General features: G+C 35.1%; 3 protein-coding genes across 13 annotated transcripts; 2 read left to right on the top strand and 1 right to left on the bottom strand.

The window, feature by feature from the left end:
* The first annotated feature begins 900 nt into the window (after positions 1–900).
* LOC112015888 (LRR receptor-like serine/threonine-protein kinase EFR) lies at positions 901–6443 on the top strand. Its single transcript, XM_065761930.1, has 4 exons — positions 901–1059; positions 1814–1902; positions 4450–5235; positions 5357–6443. Exons 1-4 carry the CDS (start codon positions 901–903, stop codon positions 6441–6443), a joined length of 2121 nt encoding a protein of 706 aa, XP_065618002.1.
* On the bottom strand, positions 5594–18242 carry LOC112015885 (disease resistance protein RML1B). 11 transcript variants are annotated; one of them, XM_065761945.1, is made up of 9 exons: positions 17559–18242; positions 15544–16630; positions 15082–15342; positions 14405–15007; positions 13056–14307; positions 12501–12857; positions 11098–11529; positions 6077–6264; positions 5594–5970 (listed from the first exon to the last, which is right to left on the bottom strand). In XM_065761945.1, exons 1-5 carry the CDS (start codon positions 18047–18049, stop codon positions 13081–13083), a joined length of 3669 nt encoding a protein of 1222 aa, XP_065618017.1. In that variant the 5' UTR covers positions 18050–18242; the 3' UTR covers positions 5594–5970; positions 6077–6264; positions 11098–11529; positions 12501–12857; positions 13056–13080. The 11 variants fall into 11 exon arrangements, with proteins under 11 accessions (XP_065618017.1, XP_065618016.1, XP_023904105.2 ...); XM_024048337.2 differs by lacking the exons at positions 5594–5970; positions 6077–6264 and adding an exon at positions 10714–10940 and having other exon boundaries at positions 11098–11291; positions 11367–11529; XM_024048338.2 differs by lacking the exons at positions 5594–5970; positions 6077–6264 and adding an exon at positions 10714–10940 and having other exon boundaries at positions 11098–11280; positions 11367–11529.
* LOC136061248 (receptor kinase-like protein Xa21) lies at positions 6520–7664 on the top strand. Its single transcript, XM_065761929.1, has 3 exons — positions 6520–6769; positions 6880–7035; positions 7201–7664. The coding sequence occupies exons 1-3, from the start codon at positions 6520–6522 to the stop codon at positions 7662–7664; spliced, it is 870 nt and encodes a 289-aa protein (XP_065618001.1).
* Positions 18243–18471: the final 229 nt, after the last annotated feature.

Raw genomic sequence — 18471 nt, 5'->3', positions numbered from 1 at the left:
CAACACGTCAAAATTGAAAACTCTAATGTTAGATTGATAACGACATAATTAAAACCTATCCCTCTATTGATTTATACAAACAAATTTTATAATAAATCAATTTAGTTAATTTTTTTTAAAGAATTGTATTTGTATTACCTCTTATTTACCCAAGAATGCAATCACTTTTCTATAATAAAATTTCAAAAAGGGAAAAAGAATAAAATTTCAAACCCTTACTCATCATGTTTGAACTTCACAGAGTCTAGAGATTTGCCTTAGGAGTACCCATTTGAAGCACAATCCATCAAGATTTTGAGTTATAAGAACGTGTTGCTAAAGATTTTAGAAAAAATAAAATAAAAGGAGAAATGTAAAAAAGAAAAGAAGAGAAGTGATTGTAAAAGGTTGTACCTCGAATCTCTCAGTTCCTCTCTTTCTCAACCACGTAACTCCAAAACTTTCACAACAAACAAATCACCGCCACATCCAAATGAATTGGGCCATTAAAGCAAGACACTGCTAGGATTATAAAATGGAGCACAACATTCATAAAAAATTGAATACAAAGTGTTGTGACTTTTGAATCTACATATAAGGATTGGTTGGATCCCTAAAATAGTACAATTCTTTTTTCTTCTTTCTTGTCTATTTAATACATGATGATTGATGTACAGAATACTGCAGTCTGCAGAATGTTTGTACATACACGTCATGTTAAGATCTTAATCTTAGGACTAAGGAGGTACTCACATTTGCCATATTCAAATGCGATGAGAGGTTAGTACTGCCCCTCAAATCAGTTCATTGTGGAATCCTCCTAGAGGGGGTCGTTACAAAATTAATGTCGATGGTGCGGTTTTTAAGGAGTTGAACTGCTGCGGTGTGGGTGTAGTTATAAGGAATGAAAGGGGGCAGCTAATGGGAGCAATGAGCAAGCGGATTAACCTACCTCTGCAGGCTATAGCAATGGAGGCGAAGGCAGTGGAACAGGGCATTTTGCTCACGTGGGATCTGAGCTTAAAGAGCATCATAGTGGAAAGTGACTCTCAAATGCTTGTTAAGGCACTTACGGACCAGGTTCAGTGTTCGAGCTATCCACAAAATTGTTGAAGGCACAACTATGGAACTTAGGAGTTTTGATTCATGGGAGATAAATTATGTTAGCAGAAAATGCAATTTTGCAGCACACATTATGGCTAGATATGCCAAGAATGTTAGTGACTTTGTGATTTGGGTGAAGACACCCCACCTGTTATTGCTAATCAGGTGTTGTTAGATGTACATCATTTGAATATTAGTTCAGTTTAATGAAAGGTCAGATGTTTTACTATCAAAAAAAAAAAAAAAAAAAAATTTTTTTTTTTTTTTTAATATATATATTCAACAATGAAGAACTGCGCATTGCTAACATAGATTTCCGTCAATACCTTATCATCTTATTGAGAAGAATAATTGAAAAGATTTCACAAACCCACCGTATTAGCCAAACTGAAATCCCAAAAAATTATAGAGCATCAACATGCGAGAAGGTAATGAAAGAAAATTTTCCAAAACAAAGATTAAAGACTTCTTTCTTGGCCATAAACTTCACCTTTTGAACCACAAAACAAAGAGATCCCCACCCTTTTTCAGATCACTGTCCATCTCCTCAGGTCAAAAGCATCGGCTTTGGGTGGTGGTGTTGCGAGTCCGGGTTTGAGTTGTAGATCGGCGGCGGCGTGGGTGACAATGGTGGAGATTTGGGCTGTCTGGTGGCGGTGGTATTTAGGATTTCAGTTTGGCTAAAATGGTGGGTTTTGGGTTTTCAGTTTCTGCTGTGAAATTTTTTCAGTTTGGCTCAAGAGATGATGGTGAAGTTGCAGATTTGTTTGGCGATGGTGATGAAGATATGGTGGTGATGTTGCAGAGTGAAGAGGAGAGGCAAGAGAGATGAAAAAATTATATAAATTGTTAAGACTTAGGGCTGGAAGTATGGTAAAGCCTAAAATGTAACTTGGATAATTGCAAGGGGTGAGCAAATGAAGGGTTAGATGCAGGGCTGAATTAATGGTATACTTGAAAGTTTAAACGTTAGAGGAGTGAGGAGTAATAACAGATGAGGTGTAATAACTTGAAAAAAAAAACAAAAAAACAAAAAAGATGGAGAGCTTAAATAAAAGAGCTATATAAAGTGCCACTTGGCAGCACATCATGCTCTCAAGCACGAGGTCTCTGCTTTTATATATATATTGATTGATTTTCATACTTCCGCTTTTGCATCTATCTTAGCATCTTTAACAGAACATGTCAACTAACAATTTGTTATTGCAAAATAATTAATCAGTATAGAAAATTTAATTCTTGATACTATGCAAGTGTTCATAAGATTAATAACCAATAAGCTTTTTTATAAAGTGGCTGTACTTGTGCTTACTATTTTTGTTTATATTGTGATTACAAGACAAGCATTTTTAGTCATAAAAATTAGATTTTAAAACAAAAAGGAAGATAATTATATGAATAATATAAAGAACAGTCTTGCATAGTCACAAGGCCGGTTCAAGGCCTACACCTAAGGCCTCACAACAACAACAACAACAAAATTCTCTAGGAAAAAAGGGCCCCATCCCCCATAGTAAAAGACCCAAAATTTTATAAAAATATAAAAAAATTTTAAATGATTGAACACTTTTTTTTTAAACGAATGATGTTAAAGATACCACAAATTTTACTATAGGCTTACAAACTGGCATGTTACCAATTACCTAAAGAAGAAATTCAAACACTCATTAATTAGGTTATTAAAGTTCATGAATCACAGTCATTATCACATTATATTGTGAACATTTTGTAGTATCTTCAGTATTTCTCTTTTTCTTATCTAACAAGGCTTCCAAAATAAGAGACTAATAGAAATTTAACCCAATTGAAATCTTAAAATGTTTCAAAAAAAAATGTTGCAAATATGTTAGATCATCAATGATGACTAATCTCCCATAATAGTTTGAGACTTTAATTTTTGTAAACTAATCACCTACAAAGTCACACAGTAGATAATATCTATTTATCTCTTCCACTTAAAAAGAAGATATAAAATTAAAATTTAGATTACAACTTTAATTAACTATTCAAAGTCATGTATCTAAATTAAAAGTAAGCTTTTTTTTTTTTTTTTAAATAATATATTTTTAGTTCTTTTTGTTCAAATTTATGCTTCAACTATAATATTTAATCCTCTATATGAAAGACCCCACATAAATTTTTCACTTTAGGCCTACTCAAATTATGTTAGGCCCACCAGGCATAGTCTAGCAGCGTGCTGAAAACTGATGATGACCTGGTTGTTTCTGTTAAATCAAATGATTTTTTACCGAACCTCGTGGGCAGTTTTGAGCCATTCGGCTACATGTGCTATATGGCTTTGGTAAGAATTCTGTTCAACTTGTTACCGTTTTTTAGTGGACTTGGTCATATGTAGTAATCAAGGCTGAAGCTGGATATGAGTGAAGGCAATATCTAAACCTTACGTGAATCTAAAAAATTAGTTGCTCCTATAGAAGAAAACCAGTAATGAAATAATATTATTTTGTAAACTTTTATCAACATAGCAAGTCTGTTTTAGTCTCTGAAATTGAGTGGGAGATAATTTTTAGAAATGGAAAAAACTAAAAGCTATTTTTAGCATCAAGAGTACTAATCACTGACCTCATTGTAGTAGCAATCTTTTTAACCGAGTTTTCAGGCAATGGCATGACGGTCCTATATATGATAATATAATTTGTACACACTATATGGGTCCAATACTCCAAGTAGCTCAACTTGTACAATTTTTTTTTTTTTTTAATCTTAAATAAAAGATTTACATTCAAAATTCTCATACATGAAAAACTAATTTATGTCTTTAGCTTGATAAAAAAGAATAATTATCATGGACCTGTTGTCATAGGATCACATGTATGCATCTATATTCCTTCACGTTGAATTTTCTACAGACGTTTATAGAGAATGGTCTTCCTGGTGCCATACTAAAGAAGTTTATCTGTCTATATCTTCAATCTTCATTGATATGCAGCGTCTAGGAAACTTATGATGACTTGGTCATTTCTATCAAAATTTGTTTTTTATCAAACCTCCGTCAAGAATTGTCTCATCAACTTTTTGCAGTGAAATGCACGCAGGCTGATATTTTCAAATTCAAGTTCTGTACAATTAGGAGGAAAAAGCCATAGTCCAATTACCAATGATGATTTCTGTCTGCATAATGGTAGAGAAAGAAAGTGACTTCTCTCACCAGACCAATGTTCCAGCAAACATTATAAGAACATAATCCAGGTGGGCTCAAAACATCAAACCATCAAAACTGGTGGTTGCAGCATACTTCATTTGCTGCATTCTACAATTAATACATACATTGAAAAACAATGAGGCATTTTCATTTCTCCTTAATGCTTTTCATCCTCTTTTTTCAAAATTTCGCTTGCTATATAGCGCAAGAAAGGTAGGGGGTCATGACTCTGGCACTGAAACAGAAGTACTCTTATCTTTCAAATCCTTGTGTCTGATCCCCAAAATGCTGTCTGGGTGGAATATAAGTTATTCTCACTGTACTTGGTTTGGGATCAACTGCACTAGCAGTACAACAAAAGTCCAATCACTGCACCTTAGTAGTCTGGGACTCTTTGGTATTATTCCCCCTTCGTTCTCCAACCTCACTTCCCTCAAAACTCTAGACCCTTCAAACAACTCCTTTTTTGGTCAAATTCCTTCTGAGCTTGGCCATCTTACTAGCCTTCAGCATATAATTCTCTTGGGGAACATAATTAATGGCACGATTCCTATCAGTCTATCTCATTGTCGTAGGCTTGAAAGTATAATGTTTCAGAACAACAAACTTACTGGTCATCTTTCTCATGAACTAGGCCGACTTCATAGACTGAAATTTCTTGACGTGTCCATGAACAATCTTACCGGTGTAATTCCCTCTACTTTTGGCAATCTCTCGACTCTTACCATTCTCAACATAGCAAGAACTCAGATATCTGGCAAAATTCCAAATGAGTTGGGTCGTCTCCATAATCTTGTCACTCTTCAACTCTCGGAGAATCAATTAAGTGCTGAGATTCCCATTTCGATTTTCAACATTTCCTCTCTGAAGTTCTTATCTCTCACACTAAACAGGCTAGTTGGAAAGCTTCCCTCCAATATAGGCCTTACCCTTCCCAAAAATAAGGGAACTCTGCTTGGCCAGCAATCATCTGGAAGGACCAATACCAAGTTCTTTATCCAATGCTTCATATATTGAACTCCTTGATCTCTCTTCCAATAATTTCACTGGACATATTCCTTTACTTAGTAACTTGAAACATCTTGTCCAGTTACTCCTTGGTGTGAACAGCTTATCTTCTACAACAAAACTGAATTTCCAAGTATTTGATTCTCTTACAAACTGTACCCTGCTAAGGAAAATCCTTCTGAATTCTAACCAATTAGCTGGTGAGCTTCCCCCTTCTGTCGCAAATCTCTCGGTCAATCTCCAACATTTTTGTGTTTCTGATAATTTCTTGACTGGTAGCTTCCCTCAAACATTGGAAAGGTACCAAAACCTTGTGTCCTTATCAATTGAGAAAAAAAATTTCAAAGGCAAAACACCAAACTCCATTGGAAAACTTCAGAAACTAGAAAGACTTATGGTTCATGACAACTTGTTCTCTGGAGAAATTCTGGATATCTTTAGCAATCTTACGTGGCTATATGAGCTAGACATGGCAAACAACCTGTTATCTGGTAGAATTCCCATGAGTATAGCAATATGCCAGCGATTAGAGATGCTTGATCTAGCAAGGACAGCCCTCAATGGCAGCATTCCAAAGCAAATTTTTGAGCTTCCCCAGCTAAAATTTTTGTTGTTGGCAAATAACAGTTTAAGCGGTTTTCTGCCCGATGAATTTGGCCATTTGAGACAGCTTGAATTCATGGACATTTCTGGAAACCAGCTATCCGGAAATATTCCTGCAATAACCGAGAGATACTCAATTTTGCAATATCTCAACATTGCAAGAAACAGGATAACTGGCTCAATAACAAAGTCACTGGAAAATCTAGCAGCAGTGGAGACCTTGGATCTTTCTTCCAACAATCACTCTGGCCTAATCCTGACAGAATTGGAGAACCTCAATGCTTTGCAGATGTTAAATTTTTCTTTCAATAGCTTGGAAGGAGAAGTGCTGAAAAATGGTGTCTTTGCCAACATCAGCTGGGATTCTCTCCAGGGAAACAATCAGCTCTGTGTATTTGACCATGAGACTACAGAAAAGCTAAGAGTCACTACTTGTGTGACAAAAACAAAATCGAACTCAGATTTAGCGGTCAAAGTCATTATTCCAACCTCTTCTTTCATTGTGCTTGTGTGTGCATTGTGTTTAGTATGTGCAGTGATCACCAAAAAGAAGAGAGACAATAAACAATCAAAGTTCATCATCTGAACTGAAGGGTTTACCGCCAAGGCTATCTTACTCTAAAATCCAGCTTGCAACAAACGGGTTTGACACAAAAAATTTGATGGGAAGGGGAGCTTTTGGGTCTATATATAGAGCTGTTTTCAGTACTGGTGAAAGTGGAATCCACACCACAGTTGCAGTCAAGGTTCTTGACTTGACACAAAGCAAAGCTTCCAAGAGTTTTGTCACAGAATGTGAAGCTCTCAGAAACATCCGGCATCGGAACCTTGTTAAGGTCTTCACCTCTTGCTCCAGCATTGATCACACAGGAGCTGAATTCAAGGCTTTAGCTATGGAATTCATGTCTAATGGTAACTTGGATATGGTTGTACCCAGAGGATGTTGAGTGTGGATCAACTCTGACCTTGACCCAGAGACTGAATATTGCCATTGATGTAGCACGATTGTGATCCACCTGTAGTCCATTGCAACTTGAAACCTGGAAATGTGCTTTTAGATGAAGATATGACTGCTCATGTAGGAGATTTTGGGTTAGCAAGGTTTCTCTCCCATGATTCATCACAGAATGGGAGTAGCACAATTGGACTAAAAGGCTCAATTGGTTATATTGCTCCAGGTATGTTGTGGATGTTACTTTATGAAACTTAAAAAGATTTAGTGATTACATTCACGGTTCAAACAATGTTCTACTCTACCTCGCTTGCTACATTCGACCCTAAGAACATATTAGTAAAAAAAATTTAAAAATTAACACCCTATGTTTCTACATTTTTTCCTCAAGCTTTTATCATTTCTGGTTGGAAATACTTGATCCTAATATCCAGAAATACTGTTATCAAGTATGGCTTGGGTGGAAAGGCTTCAACAAGTGGGGATGTCTATAGTTTTGGGATACTGCTACTTGAGATGATCATTGCCAAGAAGCCCACAGATGGGATTTTCCAGGAAGGTTTAAGCATAAACAAGTTCATCTCCAAAGTGCATGAGAGTAAAATCTTGGATATTGCTGATCCAAGGCTTTTCAAGGATAATGAATCTTTTTTGCAAAGCAGCAGTACTAATTATTCTTCTGGTGAAGATAGCAGCAGCAAGAACAAAAACAACATTGCTTTTAGAGGTGAAGAGTGCGTGACTTCTATGGTGAGAGTTGGACTGTCTTGTGCTGCTGATTCATCGAAAGAACGTTTTACTATGAGAGAAGCCTTATCGAAGATGCAAGAGATTAAAAGATGTTCTAGTGGATGAAGCATTGCATTAAATCTATTTTGTGTATTTATGTTTGTTTCCCAAGCCATTTGAAGCTATAAGTTCTTATGATTAGAACTGCAAATTGATATGAGGATCTCTTTAATGGCCAGTTAATTTGATCATATGTCAAATTTTATCAATTCTATTTTCTTTATCAGTCCCCCATATTAAGAAAGTTAAATTTTATGCAAATATATGCTAAAACGCGTGAATGCAAGAAGATAATTGCTTAGGCCATGTTATATAGGCATCATATTCTTCATTCACAAGTGCACCAGTGTGGGAATTGGGCTGCAATTTTATATGAGGGGGGTTATGTGGTATAGTAATGAAGTTACCGCAGGATGTTTGTTTGTGCCTGATAAGGATGTAGTATGAGAAGGTTCTGGTTGGGAAATATCTGGTGTAGAAGTGGCTGGTGGAGAAGGATATGCATGCTGGGAACTAGTTTCTGCAGAAACTAGTGGAACTGAGGGTAAAGGTGAAGGTTTCAGTACAGGTAGAGTAGAAGAGGATTGTGCAGTGGAATTAGATTGAGTAAAGGGCTGAAGAATTGATTGACAACAAGAGTGCAATAAAAAGCCGAAGAGTAGGTGAGGAAGAATTTGAGGGAGGAGCACTAAATTGTGAGGATGAAACTTGTGTTAATGCAGAAAAATCATGTTGATTAAGCAAAACATGCCTGGTAACATAAATTCTGTGAGAGTGAGGTTCAAGACATCTGTAACCTTTTGAGTAGGGAGGGTAATCTAAAAATACACAAGGAGAAGTGTGAGGTCGAAATTTATGGGCATTATAAGGCTTAAGAAGAGGAAAACAAGTACACCCAAAAACTTTCAAGTGTAATAAATCTGGTTTGGCCTTAAAGAGGAGCTCCCAAGGTGAAAGATTATGGAGTAAAGGAGTGGGTAGTCAGTTTATGAGATGCACAACAGTAGAAATAGCATATAACCAATAAGTGGTAGGTAATTTTGAGTGAGAAAGCATGGTCAAAGCACACGCAACAAGATGCCTATGTTTCCTTTCAGCCACTCCATTTTGTTGGGGGTGTGTGAGGGCATGATAATTGGTGAGTAATACAATGATTAGAGAAAAAATAATTAAAGGCATTAGAAGTGAATTCACCCCCACAATTCAGATCTAAGAATTTTGATTATATGATTAAGAAGATTTTCAATGGTTCCTGTAAAATGTTTGAAAGTAAATAGGAAATTAGATTTCAATTTCAACAAGAAAATCCAAGTAAACTTGGTGAAATCATCAATAAGTACGAGATAGTATTTAAAACTATTGATAATTGTACTGGAGCTGGACCACATACTTCAATGTGGATTAATTCTAAAGGTTTAGAAAACTGAAAAATCAGATTTAGCAAAGGTAGTGTCTACAATGCACATCAGAGTTATTTGCAGTACATGATTTTGAAAGAAAAGGAACTGCTAGAGCAAGAACTTTATGACTAGGGTGTTTTAGTCTGTGATGGCATGGCACCCACTTTTTGGAAAGAAACCTATTTATAGAATTTACACAAAGTCTGATTCTTTGATTGGGTAGATGAACCAGGACATGTATTGAGATGTGAAGGTGATGAAGATGCAGTTGATGCTTAGGGTTTTGAGTAGATTGGATAGACTCCATTTTCACTCAAATTCTCGTAGAATATTCTGCCAACTGAATATCCTAACACCGGAAATTATAGCATCAAAATGACAATTGTTACACAAGCATAATTTGTGAATTGAGAGTAGATTAGAAGCAATACTAGGCACATGTAGCACATTTCTAAGTTGGAAATTATGGTATTTAGTGCTAAGAGAGGCATTACCTATATGAACCTTCCTCTACCACGGTTATGTGAATTTCTTGCTCGACCTCGATTTCCTCCTGAATTCAGACACATCTGTACCTGTGAATGATTCACATTCTGCTTCTGGTTTGATGAGGCATACATTGCCATAGAATGCAAATTTCCTTCAGCATTTTCAATCAGAGTTTTTTCATATGAATGATTAACATCGAGCCCTGATTGCAGAAGAAAAGTGAGCATACTCCTTAGGCAAGCCTCTGAGGACTATGCAGATTGCCTCTTAGTTATCCACTGTAACACAAACTACTAGTAATCGATCTCTTACAGCTTTAATTCTCTGTAAGAATTCATTGATAGTTTCAGTGCCTTTTTTATATTTTGTAGTTCAATCTTCATATTCAAGATATTAACCCTCAAAGTTGAAGTGTCGTTGCTCCAAAGTATTCCAAACTTCCCTAGCATTGTTGATTCCAACCACCAAAGAGAATTCTAAAGGCTCTGCTACCATGTGAGATTCAACGAAGGAATAGAGAAATATAAAAGAAAATATCTTAATGATTGTATTAGCTTAGAAACGCTGTGTTAGATTCATTTTTATATAGTCATTTGCAAGATTAGAGTCAGTTATAGATCTAACAAACTATTAGAGATTGAAACAGTAATCTTAGAATTAGTTAGTACACTTGGATCTCGCATGTTGTAAGTTAATTAATATCCAAGACTGAAATGGCATTGTTCTCTTAAATCATTCTTTCATTTAATGAAACGGTGTCGCATGGCTCTTAGCTTTAGTAGGAATGCAGTGCCATTTGTGCTGTTTAAGTTGACTGTCATTTATCTCTTTCTCTATCACAAGATTCATGCTTCCCTAAATGCTAATTTGGTTCTTGACTAAACAGCCTTGAAACTGAAAGCATAAGGCATAGATTCAAGTAAACCACACGGACCTATGAATATCTTTACTGCTACATTTCCATGCATCAAGACTCCAAGGTAGTGTCAAATCCCTAAGGCAGTCATACAATTTCGCAAATTGGTGTACAAGTACTTTCAAATGTTTAATTTCACTATAGGTTTTTTTTTTTTTTTAATGAAAGTATTCATGAGTATCTCAAAACTAGGAAGGAAAACCAAAAAACTATCTGGTCACAGGCAAAGGCCTCCTGCATGAGAACTTTTTAGTTCAACTCAATTCAGTAATGTAGAAAAAGGAAGAAGTTAAAAGAGGAAAATGAGATATGAAGAAATTGGAATGATTTGCATTATTTGAATGGATGAAGTACATACAGATATTTTTACATCTTCGCCAATTCAATTACACACAAGAAGAGGAAGGATTGCTACTGCACATCTTCAACTTTAATAACATATGGCATTTTCAACTGTAAACTTCATTAACAGAAATATAATTATTCTATTGATGAGCATAGGTTGGTTTTGCTGAGCAAGTGGCAGGATTGCAAACACTGCATACAAAATAGGTGTTAAATATTGACCCATTCTCATAGCTCACAAACAAAGCAAGTTGTAGATTTTTTGAAAATTGAGCAAACACTTTAGCAAATTTCAACCATAATCTATTGCCATAATATTATGTTGGTGCCAATCAGTACGAAAACTCACCTGAAAAAGGTTTTTACAGTTATCTCTTTAAAGCAGATTAGGACACCCCTGTTATGTCTTTGAAAGTCTCCATACTCTCTTGGCCTTTCGTATCGAACAGCATGGCTGGAAAGATGGGTAGTGTCATGGTGGGAGTATTATTGTTGCTGACTTTCCGATTGTTGCTGTTTTTGCTGTCCATAACTTCAAGAAATCTATGAAATTTGAAAAGTAGAGAAATTGTGGTGGACATAATTAGGGATTTTCAGCACCAACATATTTCAACGCACCTGTTGGTGTTGTCTCTCCATTAGTCACAATTGTGGTGGTGGCAATTTTAGGTGTGCCTCTGGCTATTACTCTGCTTTGGCTTATTCTTTGAAATGCATGATGGATGATCATGCTTGCCTCGACACCTCCTTGCCTGTGAGACACTGGGTTAAACATAACAATCTGCACTGACAGAATAGACACCCTTACATTAAACAAGATCAAGGTAACATAGTTTTTTCCTTAAAGAAGCAATGAGAGAAGATACTTCCACATAATAGTATTAAATGTTCTTGATATAATGCAAGAAGCAGTTGGTTTAAACACAAGTAGTACTATTTACAACATTGATTCTGAATTGCCTGTGAATATTTCTGGGAGCCCTACCAACAAAGTAATACTTTCTTGGGATGTTTTTGATTTGAATATGAATATGAATGAAATCTATAATCCATGTTGAAACCTTTAATTCATGGAAAAATATAAGTGGAATCTTGGCGAAGAGGAAGAGTAAGAAGGCTATTCACACCCACAAGAAGGGTTGTGAGACTAAGGATAAAAATTCAGGGGACTGCTTCTATCTAGCCTTTAACATGACATGAGGGTAAAAAAAAGAGTGCCTCCCTGCCCTCCCTCCCCCACCCCTGGCCCCCAGGTGGCCAATTCGTAAAATAAGACCAACCCAATTAAAAGTTAAGAAGCTACTTCAAAGTAATTATTAGTTTTACTATGTATTATTTATGTATGAATAAGTGTGACTGTGTGAATCAATAATTAATATAGTGCTAGTGGGTTGAGTTTTGTTATTTAGTTCAAAATATTTTTATATAAACAACAACAAATGCATAAAAATAAAAATTTTATATAAATTTAACAAAATTAAATGTTCACACCTACCCACATTAAAACAAATAATGACAATTGATAATAAACCATAATATAATGATTTCGAAATATGAAAACTTGTAGAAGGAAATTGTAAAACTTCTTGTATTTACATGTTCTCTTTTTTAATTAAATTTTATCTCTTTTTTATTAAATTTAAGTTTCTTAAATTCTTGAAGCTGCCACTACCATCATGTGAATGAGACATTTGATTTGAGAAAGAACTAAAAGATGCAAATGAAACAACAAAACTAAGGAAGGAGACATACCTTGAGAAAATGTTTCAATGTACCTTGGCATATTCTTAAAAGTTCAATCAAGAGGTTCTCATTTCTTCAAAAGTAGATAGAGATTGAATTCAGCATCCTACACGCAGCATAGATGGTCAAGGCCATCTTTGCTGTTGTCAGAAAGTTTACAGGCAAAATCAGACTAGGGTAATTATCAAACCCCATCCATATATACAGGGAAGAAGCCAAAGCAGAAATATCCTTCATTATGTTCATCCATTCCCAGCGTCTTTGCAATGAAGTTGATGATGCTTGCTGTGTCACCTTCTATTATTGGCGCAGAATATGATGACAAAATTCAAACAGATCAACCAACGAGAAATCCTCAACAAGAAGCTAACAAGATAAAAATTATCACTAGATCAGTTTCATCCAACTACACCAAGGAAGAGAGATAGCAATCAAATTGTGTGATGTTTACTGAATTTTACCATTATATATATATACAAGTAAATACTGAAACACATCTCTCAAAAAGCAAGAGCGTGAGGTTATTCATTGAGTAACATTTTGTCAAATACTTGGAGTGCATACCTTTATACTCTCTATCACAACTTGCTCAAGTCTGTCCTGTTTGGCCAATGGCATTGCCCATCTTGCCGTTGATTTTTATGCCACGTCTGATTGCTCTGCCATTCCCACGTTCATCTTTGAGAATCGCAGCCAACCCTACATTCTTTTGATCATATGACCCATCAAAATTAAGCTTTACCAATCGGTCAGGTGGCTTGAACCAAGCCCTTCCCCTATTTTGCCCTTCAAGTGATCTCACGTAAGAGTCATACTGATTGTTAAGACGATGCGCTAGCTGGTTTATGCTGTCTTTAGCGTTTGAAAACAGAGCATCCTCCCGTGTATCCAAAAGAATATTCATAGCCAATACTGCATACAGTGTGAATTCATCTTTGTTCACTCTTTCTGCCAGTAATTCCTTTGGGGGCTCAATTATATGTTCAACGAATTCCCTTATAGATTGAGCTTGGATCATTTCGACACGAAAACCCCATCTACCACCATACCACAATCCTTTGGCGAAGGGACAACATTGAAATAGATGTAAAACTGAATCTTCTGCTATCTCACAAAGAGGACAATAATAGCCATCTTGAGCATTGGACAATCGGTCCAGCTTTTGCTTAAAGGGGAGGACATCTACAGCCACTCTTGATAAAAACATCTTTAATCTTTCATCAATACTCACGTTTATTCTTTCATGAATTCTTATGCTGGCCACCTTTTCTGCAGCGGAGTTCTGAGGAGAACATGCGCATGCTACATGGACCCCACACTTTTCTACAGTAATTTCTGGATTATTATTTGAAATTTGAAATTGAAGCTTAACTTCAGTCCCTTCATTTAGAATTATGCCTTCCAATGAACTATCCCTTACATAGAATACCCATAGATAATAAGATGATGATGATGATCGTTCAATTGGAGAATATAAAAAATTATCTGACTGCAATCCTTTATAACCATCAACGAAAATGTTGATAGCATAGTAACCTAATATATAATGCTTATACCTATCCTTCGGTTGCACTTGTATAACAACACAGAAAGCAAATGATGGAAGAAGTTTCCGACTGACCGAGAATGATATGGAACTTCCACCAATTTGATGGTTGAACCATTTTGGAATCTTACTTCCTTGAATTAAGACTTCTCCATCAATTTTAAATGAAAACCCCTTTTTATGAGGAAAGTCAGTTTCAGATGCATAGTCCCGGTGCGATGATCCCCTTGGACATACAATATTCTGTGGAAGCCCTACCTTTTCTGCGAACTGCATGCATTTAGCAAATTAAAGAAACCACAGTTTAGCAAATCTAGTAATATATTTGGGAAAGTTAACCAAAATTGAATCTTTGAGAGAGATGAACCTGACTCAATAATCTTCTGCTTGGTTGTGAATCCAACGATTTGCATCCTCTTACTTCTACTCTATCCGTACATGATGGAAGTCTTGGAATTTTCTGAAGATTACAGCAGTTGACAATATAAAGACTCTGTAATTGAGGAAATCTACTAGAGATGTCCGGGAGTGTAGTAATGTTGCTGTACCCAACAAATAACGTTTTCAATTTGGGGAAGCAATCAGGAATATCCAGGTTCTTTGGAAAATTTTCAAAATCACACATACAGAGGAGATTAAGATTTGGTAATGACGAAGGTAGAGCTAATCTTTCCGTATTTTGCCCAATATCGGGGAACTTCCAAAGACCTCCACAGCCTCGGATATATAAACTTTCAAGAGATTTCAACTTGAGATTCCTCGGAATAATTTTAAGACTTCCACATCCATAGAGATCCCAATATTCAAGCTCTTCAAGAAGTCCAACAGATTGATGAATCTCAACTAAATTTTCACAACTTACAAGTTTCAGCCCCTTTATGTTTGGGGCAATCACCGATAAGTCAGGTAATTTGGTAATGTTTTTACAGTAACTGAAATCCATATATTTCAAAGCTGGGAGCCGGCATCTCTGTAGAGGATGGAAAAAAAAATCAATAAATATAGCTTAAAAATATAATAATTTATAAATGGTAATGGTCATACCTCAAATTGCTCATCCAATTTAATGTGGCTTCCTGGCACCTTAAGTTCAACAAGCTTTTGAAGATTAACGGTGGCTGGCAAGGAAGGTAAAGGAAATTCACTCCAATCAATTAGCCTTAACTCATTTGAAAGATATTTAACATCTTCACAAATTAAATTACGAGCTGTCAAGTATTTGAGTTTTTTCATCCTTCCAAAATCTATTTGCATGTTTCTTGGTTGTGGGAAGCACAATGTTATGCCTTCAACTTCTTCTAATCCCTAAATGGACAAAGAATTACAATAATTACATTATACAACAAAATTTACAATTATTAAGTTGTAAACAAAATAAATGTGGATAAACCTATATTTTCTTCAGCATTAAACGAAATAAAAAACAAAGAAATGAGAAAAATATTCACTACAAAAGTACATATGCTTGGTGAGAAAAAGGAAAAGATAAATCAAAATAATTTATACCTTATCTGGTAGTTCGTAAGCATCTTCATAGCACAACAATCTTTTACGTTTCTCTTGTTTGATAATTTCTGAACCCATTTGTTGTATCAAGTCATGCATCGATAATTTGCCATTTTTATCAACAAATATGAGAGACTTATCTTTAAGTATTTCAATATCACAATATGGGTCATAAGAATAGCAACTTTCTACAACATCCATGTGTAATCCCTTGAGAAAACATGCAATATCAAGGAAAATATGTTGTTGAGTTTGGTCCAATCCATCGTAGCTTATTTTGAGTACTTCTAGAATATTTGGATTAAGAATTCTTTTGTACTTCTTTAATGTACTTTCCCAATAGCGTCGATCTCTTTGATACAAATTAGAGCCTATTATTTCCAAAGCTAATGGAAGACCTTTGGCATAGCTTATAAATAGGTCTACGAGCTCTAAATAACCTTCCTTAGGCTTGTTTTCTTTGAATGCATGTTGACAAAAGAGTTCACAAGATTCATGTTTATCTAATTCCTTGAGCCTGTAGTTATAGTAGGTTAAACGATAATCTTTTCGAAGGGTAGATAGTAATTTTTTATCCGTTGTTGTGATAATAATTCTACTTCCAGAAGCAAAACAATTGCGTTCACCAAGCAAATCTGTTACTTGGATTAATTTGTCCACATTATCAAGAATTAAAAGAATTGTTCTGTCTTTAGGCATTTCCATTCTCATATCAATTCTTTTAATTGTACCAAGCTCCTTCAAAGTTTCACCTCCGAAGATCCCGGAATAAAGTGTCTCTCTTAATTGGAGTTTGCCTTCATTTGTTCTTGAGTTTTCTTTAACATTCCCTAGAAAGCTGCTTCCTTCAAAACGATATGCAATTAAATCATAAATAGCTTTGGCAATTGTTGTCTTACCTATTCCAGGAAGGCCATGAATCACTACCATACGCACATCATTTGAATCAATATCTAAAAAACAATTTATATCCTCCACACAGGAATCTATTCCAACGGGGTATTTGACATCAAATATTTTCGTATAATTTAATTTAAGTCTTGAGATCACTTCAAAAACTTCTTTGATAAGAGTAAATTGAGGGTGGCTGCCAATTGCAAAGCATTAAAAACTTGTTAGAAAATAGAATATAAAGATGAACTAAAATTCAAAATGTTTAGCATGTGTACTATGACTGAAATATTGTTAATACAAGTTAATGGCGAGTAACTCATAGATCTAAGAACTATTAGTATGAACCATTTTTTCCTCAGCTAGAAAATCAAATTTTGGCTTTTAGCACGAAGACTCGTGAAAAACTAGTTAGGTAGGGAAACAAGCTTCTTGAATATCCACTTCTAATTGACAGACACTAGCTTGAATGCATTCGTTAAGATATTTTAGGGATCGAAGTTTGGTAAACATTACATGGGTGTGCAGTGAATTCATAATGGGTCCTAAGACTCTCCATTACATTAAAGAAAAAAAAAATCTAAAATTGTAGAATTACAACTGATTTTCTTTTTTAATGGGAAAAATAAATAGTTTTGCATTCTTTCACCAATTCCAAGAAGGCCACAAAATATTAAACCATAGAAATCTAACTCAATTGAAACAGTAAATTGTTTGACAAAAAAAAAAAATGTTATGAGTACTGAATAATTATTGATAAGTTAATAAAACTTAAATACAAAAACTTAATAAGCAATTTTGCATCTTAAAAAAAAAATTTAAACAATATATATAAATATATAGAAAGATGAATAAATAATATTTAATTGATATTGAAATATTTTAAAAAAAAACCCTAAAAACCTCAAATTATATAGAGCTGCCTAAAGTGAGAAAATCTTATAATTAATTGATAAGATAATCAGTTATATGTGCTTACCTTTCTATCTAGCCTAACTAGCACATTATTAAAAGATATGAACTTTCAAATTTTCAAAAAATAAGGCAAAAAATAAGACTTCACTAGAGAGTTGTTTAACGTTAAAATTTGTTGGTGATAACAAAAATAGTGATAGAATGCATACTCTTTTGTGCAATGCCATCCTCCTATATTACCAGCTTCATGTAGAGCTATCCTCCATTTTTGCACTTCCATTTTATCCTTGCACTCTGTTTCATGTTTTGTCAAAGCTTCTCCGAACTTTCCCTTTTGGTTACGTACTTCTGATGGATCCACCATATAAAAAATTGGTAGCACAATTTGGCCTTTCTTTTCACACTCAAGAATTTTGACAAGTTCTTTCAAACACCAAGTGGAAAATGTGTAGTTTTCAGAGAATACAATGATTGAAATTCTTGAACTTTCAATGGCTTCGAAAAGTTTGTCTAAAATTTTTTTACTCCTTAAGTGCTCATCATCAAGGAAGATGTTGATACCATGATGATTCAAAATGCCTCTCAAAATATTCGTAAAATTATTGCGGGTATCCTTACCTCCAAAACTCACAAATACATCATATCTACACTGGTGGGTGAAAGAAGAAGAAGAGACTCCTTTGTTGATTGGAGAAGCCATGGTGATTTGGATAGACAGTAGAACAGATTTGAAAGGAAGAGGAGAGTTTAAGTGATGAAATTGGAATTGTAAGAGTTTAAGTGAGAGTTTTCTGAATGGGTTTTTGTGAGAGAGAGAGAGAGAGAGAGAGAGAAATGGCAATGGTAGAGTAAAGGAATTGAATGTTAGTTAAGTTCCTGTGACTGTGAGGTCATAAGACTATATGTTAGTCTATTATGAAAATACTAGTAGTGAGAGTTGGTGGCCCAAACGCGGAGAAGACTAATGTGAAAATGCTAATTGGAAAATTGCTTACCATTCATTTTCAAACTTGGGACCCAGAAGAAAAGTGGAGAGAAATTTCTTGGGTACACACTTATTTTTGGAGTGTAGTGTGTTACCCTTCATGCATTCTGAATTCGTATTCAAAGTTTAAAGAAAGG

This window comes from Quercus suber, unplaced genomic scaffold, assembly GCF_002906115.3.
Source record: "Quercus suber isolate HL8 unplaced genomic scaffold, Cork oak 2.0 scaffold_435, whole genome shotgun sequence".
In the NCBI taxonomy this organism is placed as follows: Eukaryota; Viridiplantae; Streptophyta; class Magnoliopsida; order Fagales; family Fagaceae; genus Quercus; species Quercus suber.
The sequence above is the reverse complement of the archived record's forward strand: the minus strand, read 5'-3'. Positions and strand labels throughout refer to the sequence as shown.

Excerpts from the sequence above, each read along its gene's own strand:
- LOC112015888 (XM_065761930.1), top strand. The coding sequence starts at position 901 with ATGGGAGCAATGAGCAAGCGGATTAACCTACCTCTGCAGGCTATAGCA. Across the intron at positions 1,060-1,813 it reads TTAAGGCACTTACGGACCAG|TTTGGCTCAAGAGATGATGG; the intron begins GTTCAGTGTTCG and ends AAATTTTTTCAG. Across the intron at positions 5,236-5,356 it reads TCTGGAAGGACCAATACCAA|CTTATCTTCTACAACAAAAC; the intron begins GTTCTTTATCCA and ends TGGTGTGAACAG.
- LOC136061248 (XM_065761929.1), top strand. The coding sequence starts at position 6,520 with ATGGGAAGGGGAGCTTTTGGGTCTATATATAGAGCTGTTTTCAGTACT. Across the intron at positions 6,770-6,879 it reads TATGGAATTCATGTCTAATG|TCCATTGCAACTTGAAACCT; the intron begins GTAACTTGGATA and ends ATCCACCTGTAG. Across the intron at positions 7,036-7,200 it reads AATTGGTTATATTGCTCCAG|CTTTTATCATTTCTGGTTGG; the intron begins GTATGTTGTGGA and ends TTTTTCCTCAAG.
- LOC112015885 (XM_065761944.1), bottom strand. The coding sequence starts at position 18,049 with ATGGCTTCTCCAATCAACAAAGGAGTCTCTTCTTCTTCTTTCACCCAC. Across the intron at positions 16,631-17,558 it reads GGATGGCATTGCACAAAAGA|CCACCCTCAATTTACTCTTA; the intron begins GTATGCATTCTA and ends TGCAATTGGCAG. Across the intron at positions 15,008-15,081 it reads AATTGGATGAGCAATTTGAG|AGATGCCGGCTCCCAGCTTT; the intron begins GTATGACCATTA and ends CATCCTCTACAG.